The sequence below is a fragment of the Lampetra fluviatilis genome, chromosome 31, assembly GCF_964198595.1.
Source record: "Lampetra fluviatilis chromosome 31, kcLamFluv1.1, whole genome shotgun sequence".
Taxonomy (NCBI): Eukaryota; Metazoa; Chordata; class Hyperoartia; order Petromyzontiformes; family Petromyzontidae; genus Lampetra; species Lampetra fluviatilis.
The window spans coordinates 8423394-8441699 of record NC_136305.1 but is presented as its reverse complement, the minus strand read 5'-3'; the positions used below and the strand labels follow the sequence as shown (position 1 = coordinate 8441699).

At 59.0% G+C, this 18306-nt stretch overlaps 1 protein-coding gene across 1 annotated transcript in view; it reads left to right on the top strand.

Annotated features, from left to right (window-relative positions):
* LOC144943515 (unconventional myosin-X-like) overlaps positions 1-13840 on the top strand; it is a 68195-nt gene extending 54355 nt beyond the window's left edge. Inside the window, exons 27-45 of the mRNA XM_078871032.1 lie at positions 66-245; positions 779-983; positions 2604-2902; positions 3682-3796; positions 5156-5399; positions 5660-5755; positions 5960-6053; positions 6309-6364; positions 6663-6805; positions 7270-7467; positions 8092-8249; positions 8830-8953; positions 9176-9473; positions 10012-10219; positions 10362-10498; positions 11188-11350; positions 11697-12353; positions 12696-12887; positions 13157-13840. Coding sequence (XP_078727158.1) covers positions 66-245; positions 779-983; positions 2604-2902; positions 3682-3796; positions 5156-5399; positions 5660-5755; positions 5960-6053; positions 6309-6364; positions 6663-6805; positions 7270-7467; positions 8092-8249; positions 8830-8953; positions 9176-9473; positions 10012-10219; positions 10362-10498; positions 11188-11350; positions 11697-12353; positions 12696-12887; positions 13157-13540 — 3951 coding nt within the window. The 3' untranslated portion in view covers positions 13541-13840. The remainder of the gene's footprint in view (positions 1-65; positions 246-778; positions 984-2603; positions 2903-3681; positions 3797-5155; positions 5400-5659; positions 5756-5959; positions 6054-6308; positions 6365-6662; positions 6806-7269; positions 7468-8091; positions 8250-8829; positions 8954-9175; positions 9474-10011; positions 10220-10361; positions 10499-11187; positions 11351-11696; positions 12354-12695; positions 12888-13156) is intronic.
* Positions 13841-18306: the final 4466 nt, after the last annotated feature.

The window sequence follows — 18306 nt, the reverse complement described above, 5'->3', positions numbered from 1 at the left end:
CACACACTCAAAATAAGAGTGGAGTGAACGTAGCGCTCATGCGGTGTCCATGATAACCCCGTTAGCCTGCGAAGCCGGGCGCCCAGGACGAAGGAGGGGAGCCGCAGGAGCCGCCGGAGGTGGCGGCACTCCCAGAATGCCCAGCTGCCCGCGGTGTAGGGGGCAGCCAAGCTGAAGTGGCAACCATGGAGCTACCCCCGCCACCCACCCTGCTCAGCCAGGCCGACCTCCAGCCAGAACCCCAGGTAGGGGACATGGGCAACTTATTGGCTGCGTGGCTTTGTCTTTGTGTGTGCGGGGAGAGGTAGCGTCGCAGTTAGCGCGCTGCACCATGACCTTTGTGACAGGACTAACATCAGTGATTTTCACTGGAGCTACGTCTCGCTGCTGGAAGCTAAGCAGTTTGAGCCTGGATAGTTGTTGTGTGGCCGACCGCCGTGCAAAAAAACAGCTGCTGCGGACTGCTGTTGAGCTCCGTTGTGGGCAGCAGAGTGCAGCGCAGCAAGTGATGTTGTTGTTCTCTGCTGTGGTCTGATGTCTGTACTCCACACCTTCACCAACCCACACTGACCAGTGTGGGGAAGTATGGTCAAACATCCCCCATAATCCGTACGGCATGAGGCGGAGACCCCCATCCAGCAGTGGATTGGCAAAATGGCTGGTGATTGTTGCTATGGCTAAGTCTTATCACCACGGTGATTCTCACCGGGGCAACGGTTGTTGTTTCTGCGGCGGCGTCCGTCGTCGTGGTCGCTGTTGCTGTGGCGATGGTTGCCAGTGCGCGGGTGGGGAGGAAGAGGAGCTGGAGCGTCTGGAGCTGGAGGCCCTGCAGGCGGCGCGGGAGTTTGTGATGGAGCTCGGCCTCTACGAGCTCGGGGACGGGCCGCCCCCCGCCAAGCCCCCCCGCTTCCTCGACCCCTTCCCCCCCGCCCCCCACGACGAGGAGGACGAGGGCTTCGTTGCCGGCGACGACGGGTTCAAAGGTCAGCCACACCGCTCAACGTGAACTCGTACGCGACTTCCACATGACCTGCTTTTGACCCCTACATGACCTTCATATGACCTCCATATGACCCCTCCCTACTTGAGTCCTCTATGAACTCCGCATGACACCTCCCCCTCTGATCTCTGCACAAAATTTACATAAGCTCCTCGTGACCTCAACTTGACCTCTGCATGATGTCTACATGCCCTCGTTTCGACCCCGACTTCCGACTTTTTATCTCCACGTGACCTTTCTGTGGCCTCTGCGTGCACTGACGACGACGATGTTGCACAAGTAGTGGTGGCAGCGTTAGTGGCGGCCACCGGGCGGTGATAACGGTGGCGTTAACGGTGGTGAGTGGTGGATGCTGACGAGCGGGCGTAGCAGTGGGTCACTCCGGCGAGTGAGTCCGGCTGCTGAGAGGTAATTCTCGTGCGTGTCCAAGCGTTTCCGGCGAGCCGTAGTTAGCGCCGCCGGATGGGGATCTCTGGGTGAGCGACGCTCTTCGCTTTCCGTCTACCCCAGATTCTCCGAACCCCAGTGAGCGGGGGGGTCGGGGCGAGCCGAGCGCCGGGGGTCAGCGTGCCAGCGGGGGGTCCTCCGAGGCAGACGGGGCTTTGTACCTGCTTCCCCCTGCCGCCGCTTGGCCCGCTCAGCTCGCCGCGCCCGGCCCTCCCGACCCGACGCCTCCAAGTGAGCGGGGGGGGGGGTGGAACGTCAGCTCCCAGCGAGAGAACGCAGCTTGGGCAGTGGCATCCCGTGGCTACGGCATGGGCCTTAGTGCTGTGAGGAATAGCGGATGCGGGACGCTCGCTTAAGCGCCGCAGCGATTCAAAGCGCCTTGCATCTCCATCGCTCCGACGCCCAGATGTATTTTGTATATCGTAGCCTGGGGGGACCCCCCCCGCCCCCTCTGGCCCATTGGCTCCGGCGCACGGCCTGCACACGCCCGGCTTCAGTGGCTACACCGCTGAAGCCTTCTTTCTTTCGTTGTGGTTGTTGCCAAAGTTGGGAGCCGGCCTCCAAGGTCCGAGTTCCCCTCCGCCCGGCTCCCGCTCTTCCCCTTGGGCACAACTCCGATGCCGCTCTTGTGGAGCGGTGCAGCGCGTGGGTGGTTTGGCTCTCGGCGCGTGTCGTGCCGAGCGAGCGGCGTGGTGTGCACTGGTGTGGTGCACCGTTGATGTTGAATTGTGTGGAGCGGCGTGACCAACAGTCTGGTTTATGTCAGGTGCTTCGGTTGGGGTGGTGTGTCGTAGGCGCGAGTGTGGCGAGCGCGCGCCGAGCTATGAACCCGGCGAGCAGAGTTTGGCTTCCGCTCATGATTATCTGAACCAGTCATGGGCCTCCAATAGGTCGACTGAGCCTCAAATATGAATACCTGATGTGATGTCGGGCGTGGTGCTGGCCACCCCCCCCCCCATCCTCTCAGGTGCCGTGCCGGCCTTCATAGGTGCTGCTCACTAACAGCACTTGTCCCAACATCCTGTTAAGGCTATACGGGGGGGATCTTTGTCTTTCTGTATAATAGTAGAGTACAGTGGTGGGGTGGTGCCACGTGACGCGTTGCCAGTCGCTAACCCCCCCCGACCCCCCGCCTCCTCTCCGTGGCCGCGAGCAGCCTCGGCGGGCCGCTGCTCGGAGATCTGGGCGGACGAGGTGAGGCCGGCCGGCGGAGAGGCAGAGGAGCTCGACTTCGAGGAGGAGGACGAGGAGGGCGACGAGGGCAGCGGGGGCCGGGCCGCCCGCGTCGGGGGGGGGGCGGCGGGGGGCGGGGCTGGGGGGGCGGTGTCGATGCGCCGCGGGGGCCGGGCGGCGCACGCACGGCAGCACTCGGCGTCGGGGGAGTCGCGGCTCTCGCTGGGCACGTACGCCAGCTCGGGGACCTACCGCTCGCTCTCCGAGGGGCGCACCTCCTCCGTGAGCGCCGCATCGCGCACCGTGCATCGCCCACGCCGCACCGTGCAGCACACACGCCGCACCGTGCATCACACACACCGCACCGTGCATCACGCACGCCGCACCGTGCAGCACACACGCCGCACCGTGCAGCACACACGCCGCACCGTGCATCACACACGCCGCACCGTGCAGCACACACGCCGCACCGTGCATCACACACACTGCACCGTGCATCACACACACCGCACCGTGCAGCACACACGCCGCACCGTGCAGCACACACGCCGCACCGTGCATCACACACACTGCACCGTGCACCGCACCGTGTTACACGATGCACGGATCACGCTGTGGTTACGTCACACGTCCCATAATGTCGCACCGTGCATGGTCGCACCTCACAGCGTCACGCCGCGCATGTCACTACGCCGCGCAGATCCTCCTGCACTGTGAGTGTACGACGTGTGTACGTGAAACCGGTTAACGTGTGTACGTGAAACCGGTTAACGTGTGCGTGTGCGCACGCGTGCCTGCTGGGGAGTGGTGGTGGGTGTAGCGGTTAGCGCGCCGCGCTACGAACCCGGCGACCCCAGTTGGATTCCCGCTCCTGGCCAACATTGGTGACGATTGTCTAAGCCAGTCCTGTGCCTGCAGTCGACTCGGAGACAAAGTTGGACGGGCACGGTGCTGGCCTCATCACCCGCTTGTAGGTGTGCCATGCCAACCTTCATAGGTGCTTGCCAACATCACCGTGTAGGCTATATGGGTGGTCTTTGTCTATGTATGCATGTGTTCAGCTGGAGGACAGCGAGGATGAGTTGGAGTCCCTGTTGAGCGAGGAGTTTGGCCGGAGGGAGGCTATCTACAGCTCCGTGGGCGTTCCCTACTTCCACAGCTTCCTCTCCATAAAGGGTACCCACTCACCCACTCACTCACTCACCCGCTCACCGCTCACTCGCTCAGCAACTTACTCATTCACCTGCCCACTCACTTGCCCTCTCACTCACTCACCCATGCATCGTATCACTTACCCGCTTATCTACTCACTGACTCACCCACTTATATTGCTACCCGCTTGCCCACTCACAATGGCAGAAGACAACCTTATTGTCCAGATTCTCAACTGCTGTACCACAGCTTCTCCGCTGCTTTACCACGACGGAGTTTCAGCCGTTCTTGTGCAGTGCACGATTTCTATGGAGGGCAGACTCGCGATAACGGGGGGGGAGGGGGGGGAGCGTACGCTGCCCGGCCAACGTGAACACCAGGGCTGCCCCTGGCTGTCTGGGCCCTCTCTGGGTGTCTGGTGGTGTCTGGGTGTCTGGGTGCTGTCTGGCTGCTGTCTGGCTGCTGTCTGGGTGCTCTCTGGCTGTCTGGCCTACGATCTTCCTCCGGTCTCCGTCCGGCCGTTCTGCACATTCTACTTTTAATCCTCATCGGATGTTTCCCATGAGAGAGATAAGTGTTTTTTTTTCTCTCTTTTGTGAGACAATGGGAGACCTTGCACATTTTTCATTAAACCTCCCACAGTTTGGCCATCAATCTCTTTGCCTTTTATGGAGCCAGCGATAGTTTGTGCGCGTGTTTGGCCTCGTGTGCCGTGCCCGTTGTAGCGCAGCTTAACGGTTTAATGGCTACAAAAGGGGGGGGGGGAATGGGCATCTGTCGGCGCATTATGAGCCAACGGGGTTCTGATGGCTACGTCGCTCTCAAGTCAAGTTCGACTCCTGTCTGTCGTGCTACGTTCGTTCACAAGACAACATAGATACTCAAACAACCTTTAACTTAATCATTTGCTAATGATCATTGTGACGAGTATGAAAAGGCTTTGCAGTGTTTTCCTGGATTTTTCTGTTTGCGCATATTCACTTTAAGATGTTTTCTTGTTCATATTTTTTGTTTGTTGCGGTTGCACCCGATTCAAGAGCCGAATGGCTCACAGGGCTATACCTAATAAATGAAACTGAAACTGACATGGCCAAGACAAACAGTAATTAGTATTTAATCTTCTTGGTTCTTTCGGTAAAGTCACGTAGAAGGGAAATAATAAAAAATAAAGCATAATAAAATAATTATATAAGAACCAAGAAGATGAATCTCTGCAGTCACGAAAGCTTAAAATCGAAATTTAGTATTTAATCGTACCAAGCACCCAAAGTGTTTTTTTAATATAATGGATCACTGTCTACCTGCGTGCAGGCGCATGCGTGCGTGGTTGTGACTGTCACCCTCTGTCACCCTCCTCCTCCTCGTCCATGGTGGTGTCCGCAGGGGGCCTGATGAACGCGTGGCGCCGCCGCTGGTGCGTGCTCAAGGACGAGACGTTCCTCTGGTTCCGCGCCAAGCAGGAGGCGCTCAAGGCCGGCTGGCTGCTCAAGAAGGGCGGCGGCGCCTCCACGCTGTCGCGCCGCAGCTGGAAGCGCCGCTGGTTCGTGCTGCGCGGCGCCGTGCTCACCTACTACGACGGCGACGCCGAGGAGAAGCCCCGCGGCACCGTCAGCGTGCACGCCGCACGGTGCGTCTGCAGCATCTACGCGTTGCGACAAAGCACCACGCTGCACTGCACTGCACTGGAGCACCGCACCGCGCTGCACAGTAGCACCGCACAGTAGCACTGTACCGCGCTGCGCTGCACCGCGCTCAACGGGACTACACTGCGGCCGGGCGTGGTGCTGGCGACCCAACCCCTCGCTTGCCGTGCCGGCCTTCACAGGTGCCACTCACGAACAGCACTTGCCCGGACAGTCTGTTAACGGGGGAGCTTTGTCTTTGCAGGGAGATCCTGGATGGTGGGGGCCGGGAAAATGGGATCGACATCGTGATGAACGAGCGCAAGTACCACCTGGTCGCTGAGTCTCCCGAGGACGCCAGGTGACAACCCCTCCCTCCCACCCCCCCCTCCCCCCCCTCCTCCCTACCTCCCCCCCCCCGTGTGATCCACCAATCCTGTCTCAACAGTGCTGGATTTTAGGCGTGTGTGTGCGTTTCTGAATTCAAGTGCATGTGAGTGTGCGTATACGTGCATGTCTCTGTGTGTTCCTGAGTTGATGTACGTTGGTGCCCGTGCGTGTGTAGCGAGTGGTTCAGTATTTTGAGCCGAGTCCACGCTGCATCGGACAAGGAGCTGCAGCTGATGCACAGCGAGCAGGCGAACCCCAAGAATGCGGTGGTGAGACGCACACACATCGACACGCACGCAGACGCGCCCACACACACACGCAGATCAACAACAACAACAGGCGTCGTTTGCTCTTAAGTGCCGGTGACGTCACCGCCACGACTCTTGTACCCGGTTAGGTTCATAATGCCGCTCGACTGATTAGGAGTGAGATCTGCGGTGACGCGTGGTGAGACGTAGCAACACGCTATGACATGGCGTGACATGCGGTGGCGCGCCGTGAACCTGCTCTCCGTGTGTCTGCAGGGCACGATGGACGTGGGCGTCATCGACTCGGTGTGCGCGTCCGACAACCCCGACCGGTAAGGGTCACCGCCGGAGCCACCACGGGGGCTGTGCCGCCAGGGTCGTGGCTAGAGCTGGGGTTCGGGTCTGGTGCTTGGGGTTGGGGTTATGGTGGTTGGTGTTGGATTTAGGTTTCGGGTTAGGAGTTGGGGTTGGGGTTAGGAATGGTGCCGGGATTCGAATTTGGGATTTGGGTAAGTGGTTGGGAATTCATTTAGGGGATGGGATTGGCGTTAGGAGTTGGGGCTAGTGGTTATGGCTGTGTGCGTGTGTGTGTGTAATTGCGTGCATATGCTATTGCGTGCGTAACCGCAGGCCGCACGGGTTTGTGATCATCACGGCCGAGCGCGTGCTGCAGTGTAACGCTGACTCAGCCGAGGAGATGCACCACTGGATCGCGCTGCTGCAGCGCAGCAAGGGGGATGCGCGTGTCGACGGACAGGAGTTCATTGTGCGCGGTGAGAGTCCCCAGCTCGTGGGAGGCTCGCCACGTGGTTTTCTCGCTCACTCGCTCGCACGAGCACTTGCTTGCTGGCTCGTTCACCGCTCGCGATCTCGTCACTCTGTTATTCCATCGCTCCCTCACTCCCCGACTCTCCCGCTCAGCCACACACTTACACACTCACTCGCTCAGGCACATGCTTGCGAGCTGCCATATCACCGACTTGGTCACCCCCTCTATCCCACCTCTGCCCACCCTCTCAATCGCCGACTCGCAAACGTTGCTCACCCCAACCCTCACGCCATCACATCTGGACACGCACGCTCGCTGCAGAACGAGCGACGCGAGAGCCACGGCGATGGCGCCGTCCGTGATTGCTCCGGCCGCTCGCACCGTGCGGTCCTCGGCGACGCGCCGCGATGCTTCCGTGACGCTCACGCTCTTCCGCTTTGCCCCCCCCCGCGTCTCCCACCTGCGCAGGTTGGCTGCACAAGGAGGGGAAGGCCGGCAGCGCCCGCAGCGGTCACAGCGGCGCCGTCCCCAAGCTCAAGAAGCGCTGGTTCGTGCTCACGCACAACTCGCTGGACTGCTACCGCAACGCGGAGCGAGCCGCCCCCAAGCTGGGCACGCTGGTGCTCAACAGCCTGTGCTCCGTGAGCCAGCACGACGACACCACGGGTACGGCCGTGACACCGCGACGCAGAGCCAGCCGCCGGGGTCGTGTCCGCCACTCCGAGCGTAGCGATCGCCAGGGGAAACGCCGGCTGGGCTCGTTGGCGTTCACGAGAGTGACGCAGGGTTCACGACAAATTGCCGCGAACAAAAGCGGAAGTCAAAAATAAAGCGCGGCGATGGAACGCGTAGAAATCGGGGCAAAAAGGAACTGCGTCGTCATATGAGAACCGAGCGAGCCATCAATGCCCCTCCCCATTTCGTAATGATGAATCCAGACATTGGCCAATACCCACATGGAGTGTCGCAATTACTCAAGTCTGCAATTGTCGCCTCAGCGTCCAAACGATCCATGCCCCCCGCCAGTGATTTGGCAGCCCGCATCGCGAGCGTAGCCATTGGACGACATCGGCCTCCACTCACGATGTGGCCGCCTTTGGTGGTGTCAGCTTTGAAAGTCGATATTCCGCGTTGAGTGTTGATGCTGCGTTGGTTGACGAGGTCGCCGCCCAGGCTACTGGTGCGTCGTGGTGTAGGGCAGGAAGCGCTCGTGCAACCCATCCACGCGGCTCGTGTTGACGGCGTCGGGCATTGACGTTCCGTGCCGGTGTTGGTGACGGTGCCGCCCAGGCTACTGGTGCGTCGTGGTGCACGGCAGGAAGCACTCGTGCCGCCTCTACACGCGGCTGCAGAGCGAGGCGTCGCGCTGGGCCGACTCGGTGCAGTCGGTGATCGACTCCAAGGTTCCCGTCGAGACGCCGACACAGCAGCTCATCCAGGAGATCAGGGTGGGCACACGAGCACATGAGCACACGCGCACACAGATCCCCCCCCCCCACCTCCTCCGTAGCATCAACAGAATGTCGGGGCAAGTGCTGATTCCGAGCACTTAAAGAAGGCCGGTACGGCCTGGCCGCCTTTGTCTCCTCGGTGCTGATGCTTTTAGACACTGCACCAGGTACTTATTTAGGGATGAGTCGGCCTAGAGGTGGTACAGGACTGATTTTCAGATATTCGCCACTGTGGATGTGGTCCGAATACGGGTGAAGTGTGGTGCGTCAACCACTGCGCCACCACTCCTCACGCACGCACATATGTACACACACGTGCACACGCAAGCACCTGCTGCTTTCTGCACACACAAACGCATGTATGCATGCACACACATGTGTCCGTGCCCGGCTATGTGGTCTGGTGATCGTGGTGGAGATTACTATGAGCGTGGCGATGGTGTTGGTGATTCTGCAGGAAGGATTGACGATGTTGACGATGTTGGTGACTATGATGATGATGATGTTGTTGATGATGTTGTTGATGATGACGATGATGATGATAATGATCTCCTGACCCCCCCCCCCCCCCGTGCAGGACAACAGTGCGAATCCGGAGATAGTGGAGCAGATTTACCGACGCAACCCGATCCTGCGCTACTCGCCGCACGCGCTGCACTCGCCACTGCTGCCCCTTCCCTACGGCGACGCCAGCCTCTCCCGTGAGCTCCCAGGGCAGCCCGGCCACGTCATGTGACACACGCCGCGTCACGTGACCCACCTCGCATTACGCAACACACACCGGGTTTACCGCTTGTTGCTGCAGAGGGTCGCGGTTAGAGCCAAGAAGTAGAAAGCGTAGGCCATGTGCGCCAGTGTCCCGGCGACAAGACATTTCCAAAAATCTCCCTCCCTACCCCCCCCTGACCGCCCCCCCCCCGTAGTGCAGCGAGAGTGCGGCTACGGGAGGCTGCAGGAAGAGGCGGTGCGCCTGTTCCAGCGGGTGCAGGAGCTGGAGACGGCCGCCGACCCCGTGCCGCCGGTGCAGGCCGTGCTGCGCGCGTGCCGCCACCTGCGCCCGCTGCGCGACGAGCTCTACCTGCAGCTGGTGAAGCAGACGAGCGCCCACCCGGCGCCCGGCTCCGCCGCCGCGCTGCGCCTCTGGCAGGCGCTGGCGTGCGCCGTCTGCGCCCTGCCGCCCGGTCGCGCCGTGCTGCGCTACCTCAAGATCCACCTCAAGCGGTGGGCGCACGCAGTGGTGGGGGGGGGGGGGGGCCCGTCACGGAATTTTGGGGGGTCGGCATGTTGGCTCAGGGGTTGGGAGTTGGAGTTGAGAATGAGAGGGGGGAGTTTGGACTTGGGGGGGGGGGGGTGGAAGTCGGGATCGAGGGTCGGAGTAAAGTTGTTGGGGTTAGCGCACGCTTAGTAGTAATAATAATAATGATTTACACTTCTTATATTCCTTGCACAATGTCTCAAGGCGCCGTGCGTCACAAGGACAACGATAATAAAGAAAGAACCGGGCGGCAGAGCAGAGCCAGGGAGGAATGTAGGCCATTAGAAGAAAGGTGTTTTTAAAAGATGTGGTTTTTAGTCGGGACTTAAAAGCATCAGCGCTGTCGGAGAGCATAATCTCTCAATGGCAGACGTATCTGCCTGTGCCTTAAAGCGTACGCGTGCGTGCATGCGTGTGTACGTGTGCGTGTGTACGCGTGCGTGTGTACGTGTGCGTGTTTACGTGTTTGTGCGTGCGTGCGTGTGTGTGTCCGCGCGTGAGCAGCGCGCGCGAGGATCATGCCGGCTCGGAGACGGACCTCTTCTGCGCGTTCATCCAGGACGCGTTGCGGCGCTCGCGGCCGCGCGAGGCGGTGCCCTCGCGTGCCGAGCTGCGCGCCGTGATGGCACGCGCCGAGATGAGCGCCACGGTGCACTGCCACGGCGGCGGGGCCTGCCGCATCTCCGTGCACCCCTACACCACCGCCGGCGAGGTGCGGGCCCCCTCAGCGCCACGACGCGTCTTCGCGGCGAGCGCCGTCAGTGACCGCCTGCGAACGCCAACGATGATGTTTGCGCACGGCAGCAGGTGCACGTTACGTTCGCGTGTCCGTGCGTGCGTGCGCGCGTGGCCAGGTGGTGGAGAAGCTGCTGCGGGGCCTGGCGATGGCGGATAGCCGGAACTGGTTCTCTCTGTTTGAGCGCCGCGACGGCACCGACCGCGCCGTGGAGGCGCGCGCCCTTGTCGCCGACGTGCTCGCCGGCTTCGAGAGGTGCGCTTCACGACCGCCACCCCCCACCGCTCCTGTGAATGTCATTCTCGTTTAAAGCCTAGACAATATACAAAAAACAACGACTTCACACTAGATATTATTATTATTCTCACTTTGCTGAATGCTCCGAGTACGGGAGGAGGATTTTGTGACAAGAGCATGATGGCAACAGGGATACAAATAATAACAACGCACGTAATATATACGTGCGTGCGTTTGTGTGCACGTGTGTGCGTGCGTGTGTGTGCACGTGTGTGCGTGCGTATACATGCGTGTGTGTGTATGCGTATTTGTGTGTGCGCGCGTGTGTACATGCGTGTGTACGTGCGTGTGTGTGCGCGTGTGTGCGTGTATGTGTGCGTGCGTATACGTGCGTGCGGAGCAGTAGTGTAGCGGTGAGCGCTTGGCTACGAACCCGGCGTGCCGAGTTCGATTCCCGCTCACGGCCAACACCAGTAACGTTTATCTGAACCGGTCCTGGGCCTCTCCTAAGTCGACTCAGCCTCAAATGAGTACCTGGTGTGGTGTGTAAACATCGCCATTGGGGAGACAAAGGCAGTCGGGCGTGGTGCTGGCCACCCACGCCCACGTGTGCCGTGCCGGCCTTAATAGGTGCTCGCTAACAGAACTTGCCCCAAATAGTCTGTTAAGGCTACACGGGAGGGTCTTTGTCTTTGTGTGCGTGACAGGCTGGCGGACGAGCGGGGGCTGCGGGAGGTGGAGGATCCTGGTGGAGGAGCGGGGGGCAGTGTGGGGGGCCAGGGTGCTCAGCTCTACTTCAAGCTCTACTGCTTCCTGGACACGCACAGCGTGGCGCCCGACAGCGTCGAGTTCGCGTTCATGTTCGAGCAGGTGAGACGGCGATGTCATCGTGTCCGATGCACGGTACACTCCAACGATTAGCGCACGGCGTTATCGGGTGGCGTGCGTCCTCAGCAGAGACACAGCCACAGAAGTGCCACCGTGGCCATGCAACCCAAGCGACGGACCGCACAGTGAACCCACTGTGGTCTGCGCTCCTTCAACGGAACGAGGAGCAATGACAATGCCGATTTGGTTCTGGTGATTTCCTCGCGGCATTTTAAGGGTGATGTTGTCGTGGTGGTGGTGATGGTGATGTCACGGTGATGTCACCGTGATGGCGATGCTTTGGCGATGGTGATGTCACATTGACGTTAACGCCGCGCGTCCCCCCCAGGCCCACGAGACGGTCATCAGCGGCCACTTCCCGGCTCCGGACGAGACGCTGCAGCAGCTGTCCGCGCTGCGCCTGCAGTATGCGCTGGGCGACCTGGCGCTGGCCTCGCTCCCCGCCTCCTCCCCCTCCTCGTCCGCCTCCTCCCCCTCCTCGTCCGCCATCTCCTCATCATCCTCCTCCTCCTCCTTGGCCTCCTCACCGACAGCCTCAGGCCTGCCCCCCTTACCCCCGCTGGAAGACATCTACCCCTTGGCCCGCCTCAGGGCTCGCGTCACTCAGTCCACCAAAGTCACCTCCCTGCAGCCCCAACCGATGGCGCCGCCGCCGCCGCCGCCGCCGGAGAAGAAGCGTTCCAGCTTCCTGGACGGAACGCTGCGGCGGAGCCGGCGCAGCAGCAACAGCAGCAGCGGCGGCGCGAGCGGCGCCGGGGGCAACTCGAAGCGGCGGCACAGCCAGGGGCAGGCGGCGGGCCCGGCGAGCGCGGCGCCCACGCCGGCGCTGGAGATGTGGGTGCAGGAGGAGGAGCAGGCGGTGCGCGCCGGCGTCGTCGACAAGTGGCGGCGGCTGCACGGCGTGGGGCAGGAGCGAGCCATGGCGCTCTACATGGCGCTTGTGCGCGAGTGGTCGGGGTACGGCGCCACGCTCTTCGACGTCGAGGTAGCGACTCGTTTCATTTCCCACCGCCCGACGCGCCACCCAGCCCCTCGTGTGCTGTGCCGCCCTTCATAGGTGCTCTCTTACAGCACTTGCTCCAACAATCTGTAAAGGGCTAAATGGGGGACCTTTGTCTTTTTATTTCTGTGTGTATGCCTTACCGCCTGTGTCGTATCTATATCTGCTGTTCTCCCATCTCTCTCTCTCTGCGCGCTATGTGCCTGGCGTGGCGTCTAACATCACCACGCGGGAAAGGCCGCCCTTCAGAGGTGTCGCTCGCCAACAGCACTTGCCTCCGACAGTCCATTACAGGCTAACGGGGGGACCTTTGTCTTTGCTCGTTAGTGCAAGGAGGGCGGCTTCCCGTGCTCCCTGTGGCTGGCGGTGGGCGCCACGGCGGTGTCCGTGTACCGGCGCGGCGAGCCGAGTCCCCTCGACACGTTCCCCTACGAGAACATCCTGTCGTTCGGGGCGCCGCTGCACAACACCTACAAGATCGTGGTGATGGAACGCGAGATGCTCTTCCACACGCCCCAGGTACTCGCAAGCGAACGCTCGCAAACACGCTTGCTCACTCGCTCGCTCGGTGATGGTGGTCGGACACAGTGCAGTGACGATGGGGGAGATGAAATGGTGTAGAGGCCGAGTCCTCAGCACGGGTGGAGGAATCAACGAGTGAAGCTCACGGGAAGAGCGGCCACTGTGGTAGCGACAGAAGAGTGGTAAGGAGGCGACCGACCGCCGGCAGGGCGCGTGACTCGAGTGACTTCCTCCTTAACGAGCCGCTGCGGTTGTTGCCCTTGCAGGTGGTGGAGGTGGCCAAGCTGATGAAGGCCTACATCAACGTCATCGTCCGGGACCGCTACGGCACCCGCCCAGGGGACGCCAGGGCCTCGGGGGTCCCGGCCGGTTCCCTGGGACTCGGGGTACTCGGAGGCCTCGTGGGGATGGGAGGCCGCGCGATCCCCATGGAGATCGTGGGCACTGCGGGGATCGGCGAGAGTCTCGCGGGAGCGTGCGGGGTGACCGTGGCGGCCGATGGGACCGCGGGGTTCGGGAGGAGCGGGGAATCTTCCGCGGGGAGCGGCGGGCGAAGTAGAGAAAGTGGGGGGCTCGGAGGGAGTGGGGGGCCCCGGAGGAGTGGGGGATCCGGGGGGAGTGTCCGCTCCACGAAGGAGACCCTGCTCTGATGTGACATGCCGACCGTCTCTCGCGAAATCCCCGAGGATCCGCAGGCCACGGTGACCCCAAACAATTGCTCCGGATGACCATGATACCCTGGGCCACAGATGCTAAAGGTCACCTTGTCTTCAGGACCCACCCCGCGCAGCTCGTCGCGACCCAGCGTCGCTGACCTCTCCAGCTCCTGCACCTTCAAAGGCCTTTAACTCGGCGTTCCGCTAGCGTCGTCGGTCTTCCCCCGCGTTGGAGGGAGCCCGTCCGATCGTCGCCAAGGCCCGACGTGGCCCCCAGCGGGGATCGTGACGGAAACCCCGGTGCCCGGGGGGGGGGGGGGGTGGGGGGGGGCCTGGTGCCTGCATCGTGTACCACTTGCCGCGTGCGTGAGGGACGGCCGTGGCAGGGCGCAGCCCCTTGGCGTCGCGAGGGATCTCGTGGTGGGGTGGCCCTGGCGGTGGGCGGGGTGAGGGACCCGGACTTGGCGCGGTGGCCTCTTGCGCTGTCCTCCAGCGTTCCAGATAATGCTTCGGGGCTCTGCGAGTGCTTTCACCTCCGACGTTGACGCCGTGTGTGCGTGCACGTGTGTGTGCGTGTATGAAATGTTTTCAGATTTTTTTTCTGGGGTGGGGCAGTGAACCCAGCGACTTGAGTTCGATTTCCCGACTGTGGGTCGCGTCTCGGTGGCGAAGCCAATAAACCCAGCAGCAACATTAGCAGCAGCAGGACGTTCTAGCCACCCCCCTTCATCAACACTCAACGTCGAGTCGGACCTCGCCCAACGTGCCGGGGGGGTCGGAGGTTACGTTGGGAAAAACCGCGGTCAGTAAACGATCGGCCTCGAGGGAAAGAACTGGGGGGTAGCGTCCCTGGGTTCTGAAGTTATCGCCCCGTCCCCTCATTGTTAGCTAATTCTACACGATTTCCCCGACTTGCTATAACGTAGCAAAAAAAAAGACACATGTAAATAGAATTAAACATAGAATGAAACAAGTGAAATTTTAAAATGTTACTTCGATGGATGATTATGATGATGGTGATTATCCCCTACTCACACTAACTTATAGTTTCCACGCGATTTTCGCCCTTGTTATCACAGCAAAACGACACATGCATACACATGTTAGTAACGCACACAGTTAGTGAAAGAAAATTGGGACGTAAAGCTAAATTTCAAAACGTGAAACCGAAAACGTTTTTTTTTACTTACGACGACGGCGACGATGTTGGTGGTGGAGGCGCTGGAGGGACTTGCAAGCGGACCGCGCACGAGTTTTCGAAGCGGCAGGGGTTGGAGTTTTTCGGTGGTGTCAAACCGCCTCCATCCGGAACATCACCCCCCCTCACCCCCACCCCTCACCCCCCCCACACCCCCACCCCCTCACACCCCCCACCCCTCACCCTCACCCTTCACCCCCCCACCCCCACCGTGTCCAGGATAAAAAACGTACCTCAATTAGTGCACCGCGTATCGCCGAAACACGCGTTCGGTCAAACGGCGTTGGACAATGTGTGAGAATCTTTATTTATGCTGGAGAAATCCGATGAGCTATGAAGCTCTTTTTCACAGATGTCCAGTTGGTGCGGGTATGGGATCTGTATAGTCAAACAATCCCCGTGACTGACGTCACGTGGGAGGCCTTCATCCAGCAGCGGATTGACAAAAGGCTGTAATTATTATTAAGTACAATGCAATATCACTATGCAGTAATGAGTAATGTTTATAAACACAGTACAATATTTAATGCCAAACCCACGGGGCCTGCAATACCTGTGACCGTTACGTTGACCGCCCGTCAAGGAAACGACGTCTCGATGACAATCTTGTACATTTATCCCACTCCACAAGAGGACGAAAGCAACTTGTGCTACCCGATCGCGGCAAAAGTCACCGCGCAACCAAGAACTGTGACGTTTCACTCCGCGTCGTCCTCGTCCGGACAAGCCGGAGGAGCGGAGACCAGAGCCAGTCAAATGCTCGGGCCCGCAGCGAGATGCGTCCGTTGTGACCGTGCGAAAAGGAAGTGATGCCAAGGCTGTGAGACGATCCCTCCTATTTGGTTCTTTCGGTAAAGTCACGTGGGTATAAAATAAAACAAATCACGACGTTTCGGGCGCAACACAAGCGTCCGTCATCAGGTGGGAAAGCATGGCCTGCTGCTGATGCAGACTGTTTTTAAAGGTTTGAAATGGGTGTAGCCCAAGGGGCATAAATAAGTGGCCGAGGCTAGTGATGTTAACGTGAGAAATGATCATGTAAGATAGGAGGAGAGCGGCCTCCTGAACCTTTTTTAACAGTCTGCCTCGACAGCAGACCATGCTTTCCCACCTGATGACGGACGCTTGTGTTGCGCCCGAAACGTCGTGATCTATTTTATTTTCTACCTACGTGACTTTACCGAAAGAACCAAAGAGTATGGATCCCTGCAGTCACGAAAGCTTCAAATCAAGAACGATCCCTCCTGGCGGGGATTCGCCCTCGGCTCCAGTCACCGCGTTACGGAGAGTGCACGGAGCTGTGTCCGGGAGAGATTCCCAACAGAGAGTACGCGGGGGGCATTCCTCGACTGCAAAAAAAACAAATTGGAGCGCAGATATCGGGGCCCCAAGATGCCGAATCCCTCGACTTTCCGAATGGAGGAGAAAGACTCCCCGGGGGGATTGAATCCGGGTCTACAAAATCATAAATATCGACCGAGTCGATCTGGACGCCTATTTGAAGCTCGACGCAGGGAGGAGGGGGAGAGAGAAGCAGAAGCCGCGTACGGGAACGTTCCGGACGGAGGCCCCAAAGAGGCGTCGCATTTTATCCGCAGCGAGCGGCGGGGAGCGTGGAACCGGCTGCCCGCGGCTACGCGCCGCCAAGTGGGAGGCCACGCCACTGGGACGCTTCACACGAAGCTCCCCCCTTCATCAGATTCGAGAATCCATGCGCAACTGACAATCACGACGAGCGAGGTGGCCGCGAATGGCTCCCTCTCGTTTTTTTGTTTTTACTTTTGCAACGTTCTCGCTGTGGTTTTAGCGGTACGCAGTACTGAATGGGCCCCCCTCGGGGGGGTGTGTGTGGGGGGTGTCACATCACAGAGTTGTATCTGTCACGCGAACACGTGCAGCGAAATGGCAACCAGTGCCGGATTATCCTCGTAGCAAAAGTAGCAAATGCTACGGGCCCCGCACTTTCAAGGGTCCCGCGCTAAATGCTTTCAAGCTATCAATTCCGGTTCCGTGATTCTGCACTTGCTCTGTTACTATAGTACTATACTGCCTTCAACTTTTATGAACGATTGGGTGTTCAAGGTTAGCGATTTGTCGTATTATCTTGCTGTATAGCAAATGAAAAATACAATTACTGCAAATTTTAAAATTAGTTTTGTATTTATTTAGGGCCATTTAATAACATATGCTACAGGCCCCGCACTAGCTTAATCCGGCACTGATGGTAACCGCGCGTAAAAACAACAACAAAAAACCACCCGAATCTGCGGCGCTGCGCTTGTGACCGCGTGTTGTGACGGTGCCTTGCTGTTGTGACCTTGCGTTGGGCATTGATGCGCGGACTTTTACGATGGGAATTCATGCCGAAACCCCCGTGCGCGTGTCGTGACGATGGCCTTCGTGTTGGGACGGCCTGCAGGCGGAGCCGTCCCGTGACCCGCTATCGTCGGGGCTGCATGGCCGTGCAGATTTAGTGTTAGTCGTGTGCCGTGTCGATGCTTGCGGTGTTTGTGTGTGTGTGCGGAGGGGGAGAGGCCAACCGAGTTGGATGCCTTCTCGCGGCCAACGTCGCTGACGATTATCTGAACCGATCCTCGGTCTCCCCCTTGCGTCGGCTCAGCCTTAAATGAGTGCCTGGTTCCGCGTGTAGTAAACATCCCCACTGGGGAGAGACAAAGGTGGATGAGCGTGGTGCTAGCCAACCCACCCCTTCGTGTGTCGTGCCGGTGTTGTTAATAGGTGCTCGCTAACAGCATTATCCCCAACAAGTCCGTTCAAGGCTACACGGGGGGAGCTTTGTCTTTGGGGAGCCGAGTTGCAAGCCTGGTACCATTCTCACACTTGATTCATCCTGGGATTCTGCAGCCTCCTAGGGTGTTATTGTTTTTTGTTATTTCACAAGACGGCAAATAATTTAACATTTCCTGGTTTTTTTTATTTACCCCGGGAAAAAACCTCGCTCATACCCACGTTTTTTCCCCCCAACTTCTTCCCCTGGGTATTTGTTTGCATGCGGGGAGAAACCCAGGGTGGCCAGCAAGAGAACCCCCCCTCCCCCCACGCGGAAGAAGATACTCCAACTCAAAATGATGATTTTTATTTCGGTAAAGTCACGTAGAATGGAAATAATAAAATAATAAAAATAAAACATAATAAATAATTCTCACGACGTTTCGGCCACAACGCAAGCAGCCGTCCTCAGGTGGAGAACAGGTCTGTCGAGAAGACAGTCTGAATGACACACCCCAGGTGTGTCATTCAGACAGCTGGGTTGGAGGGGCGAAGAGCGCCTTGACAAAATAATTTGCATATCAATAGGAATTTAGCATATTTATGGCAAATGCAGATATGCGATTAGTACTACTTGTGAAATGCGTAGGAGGTTTGGCGGGGGGTTTAAAGTCATATTATGCCAGTGCATTATGCAGGATTTAATTTGTATTATTTTATTATTTCCATTCTACGTGACTTTACCGAAAGAACCAAGAAGATGAATCCCTGCAGTCACGAAAGCTTTACATCGAAATGTGAAGCTCTTGTTCACAGATGTCGAGTAAGGCTG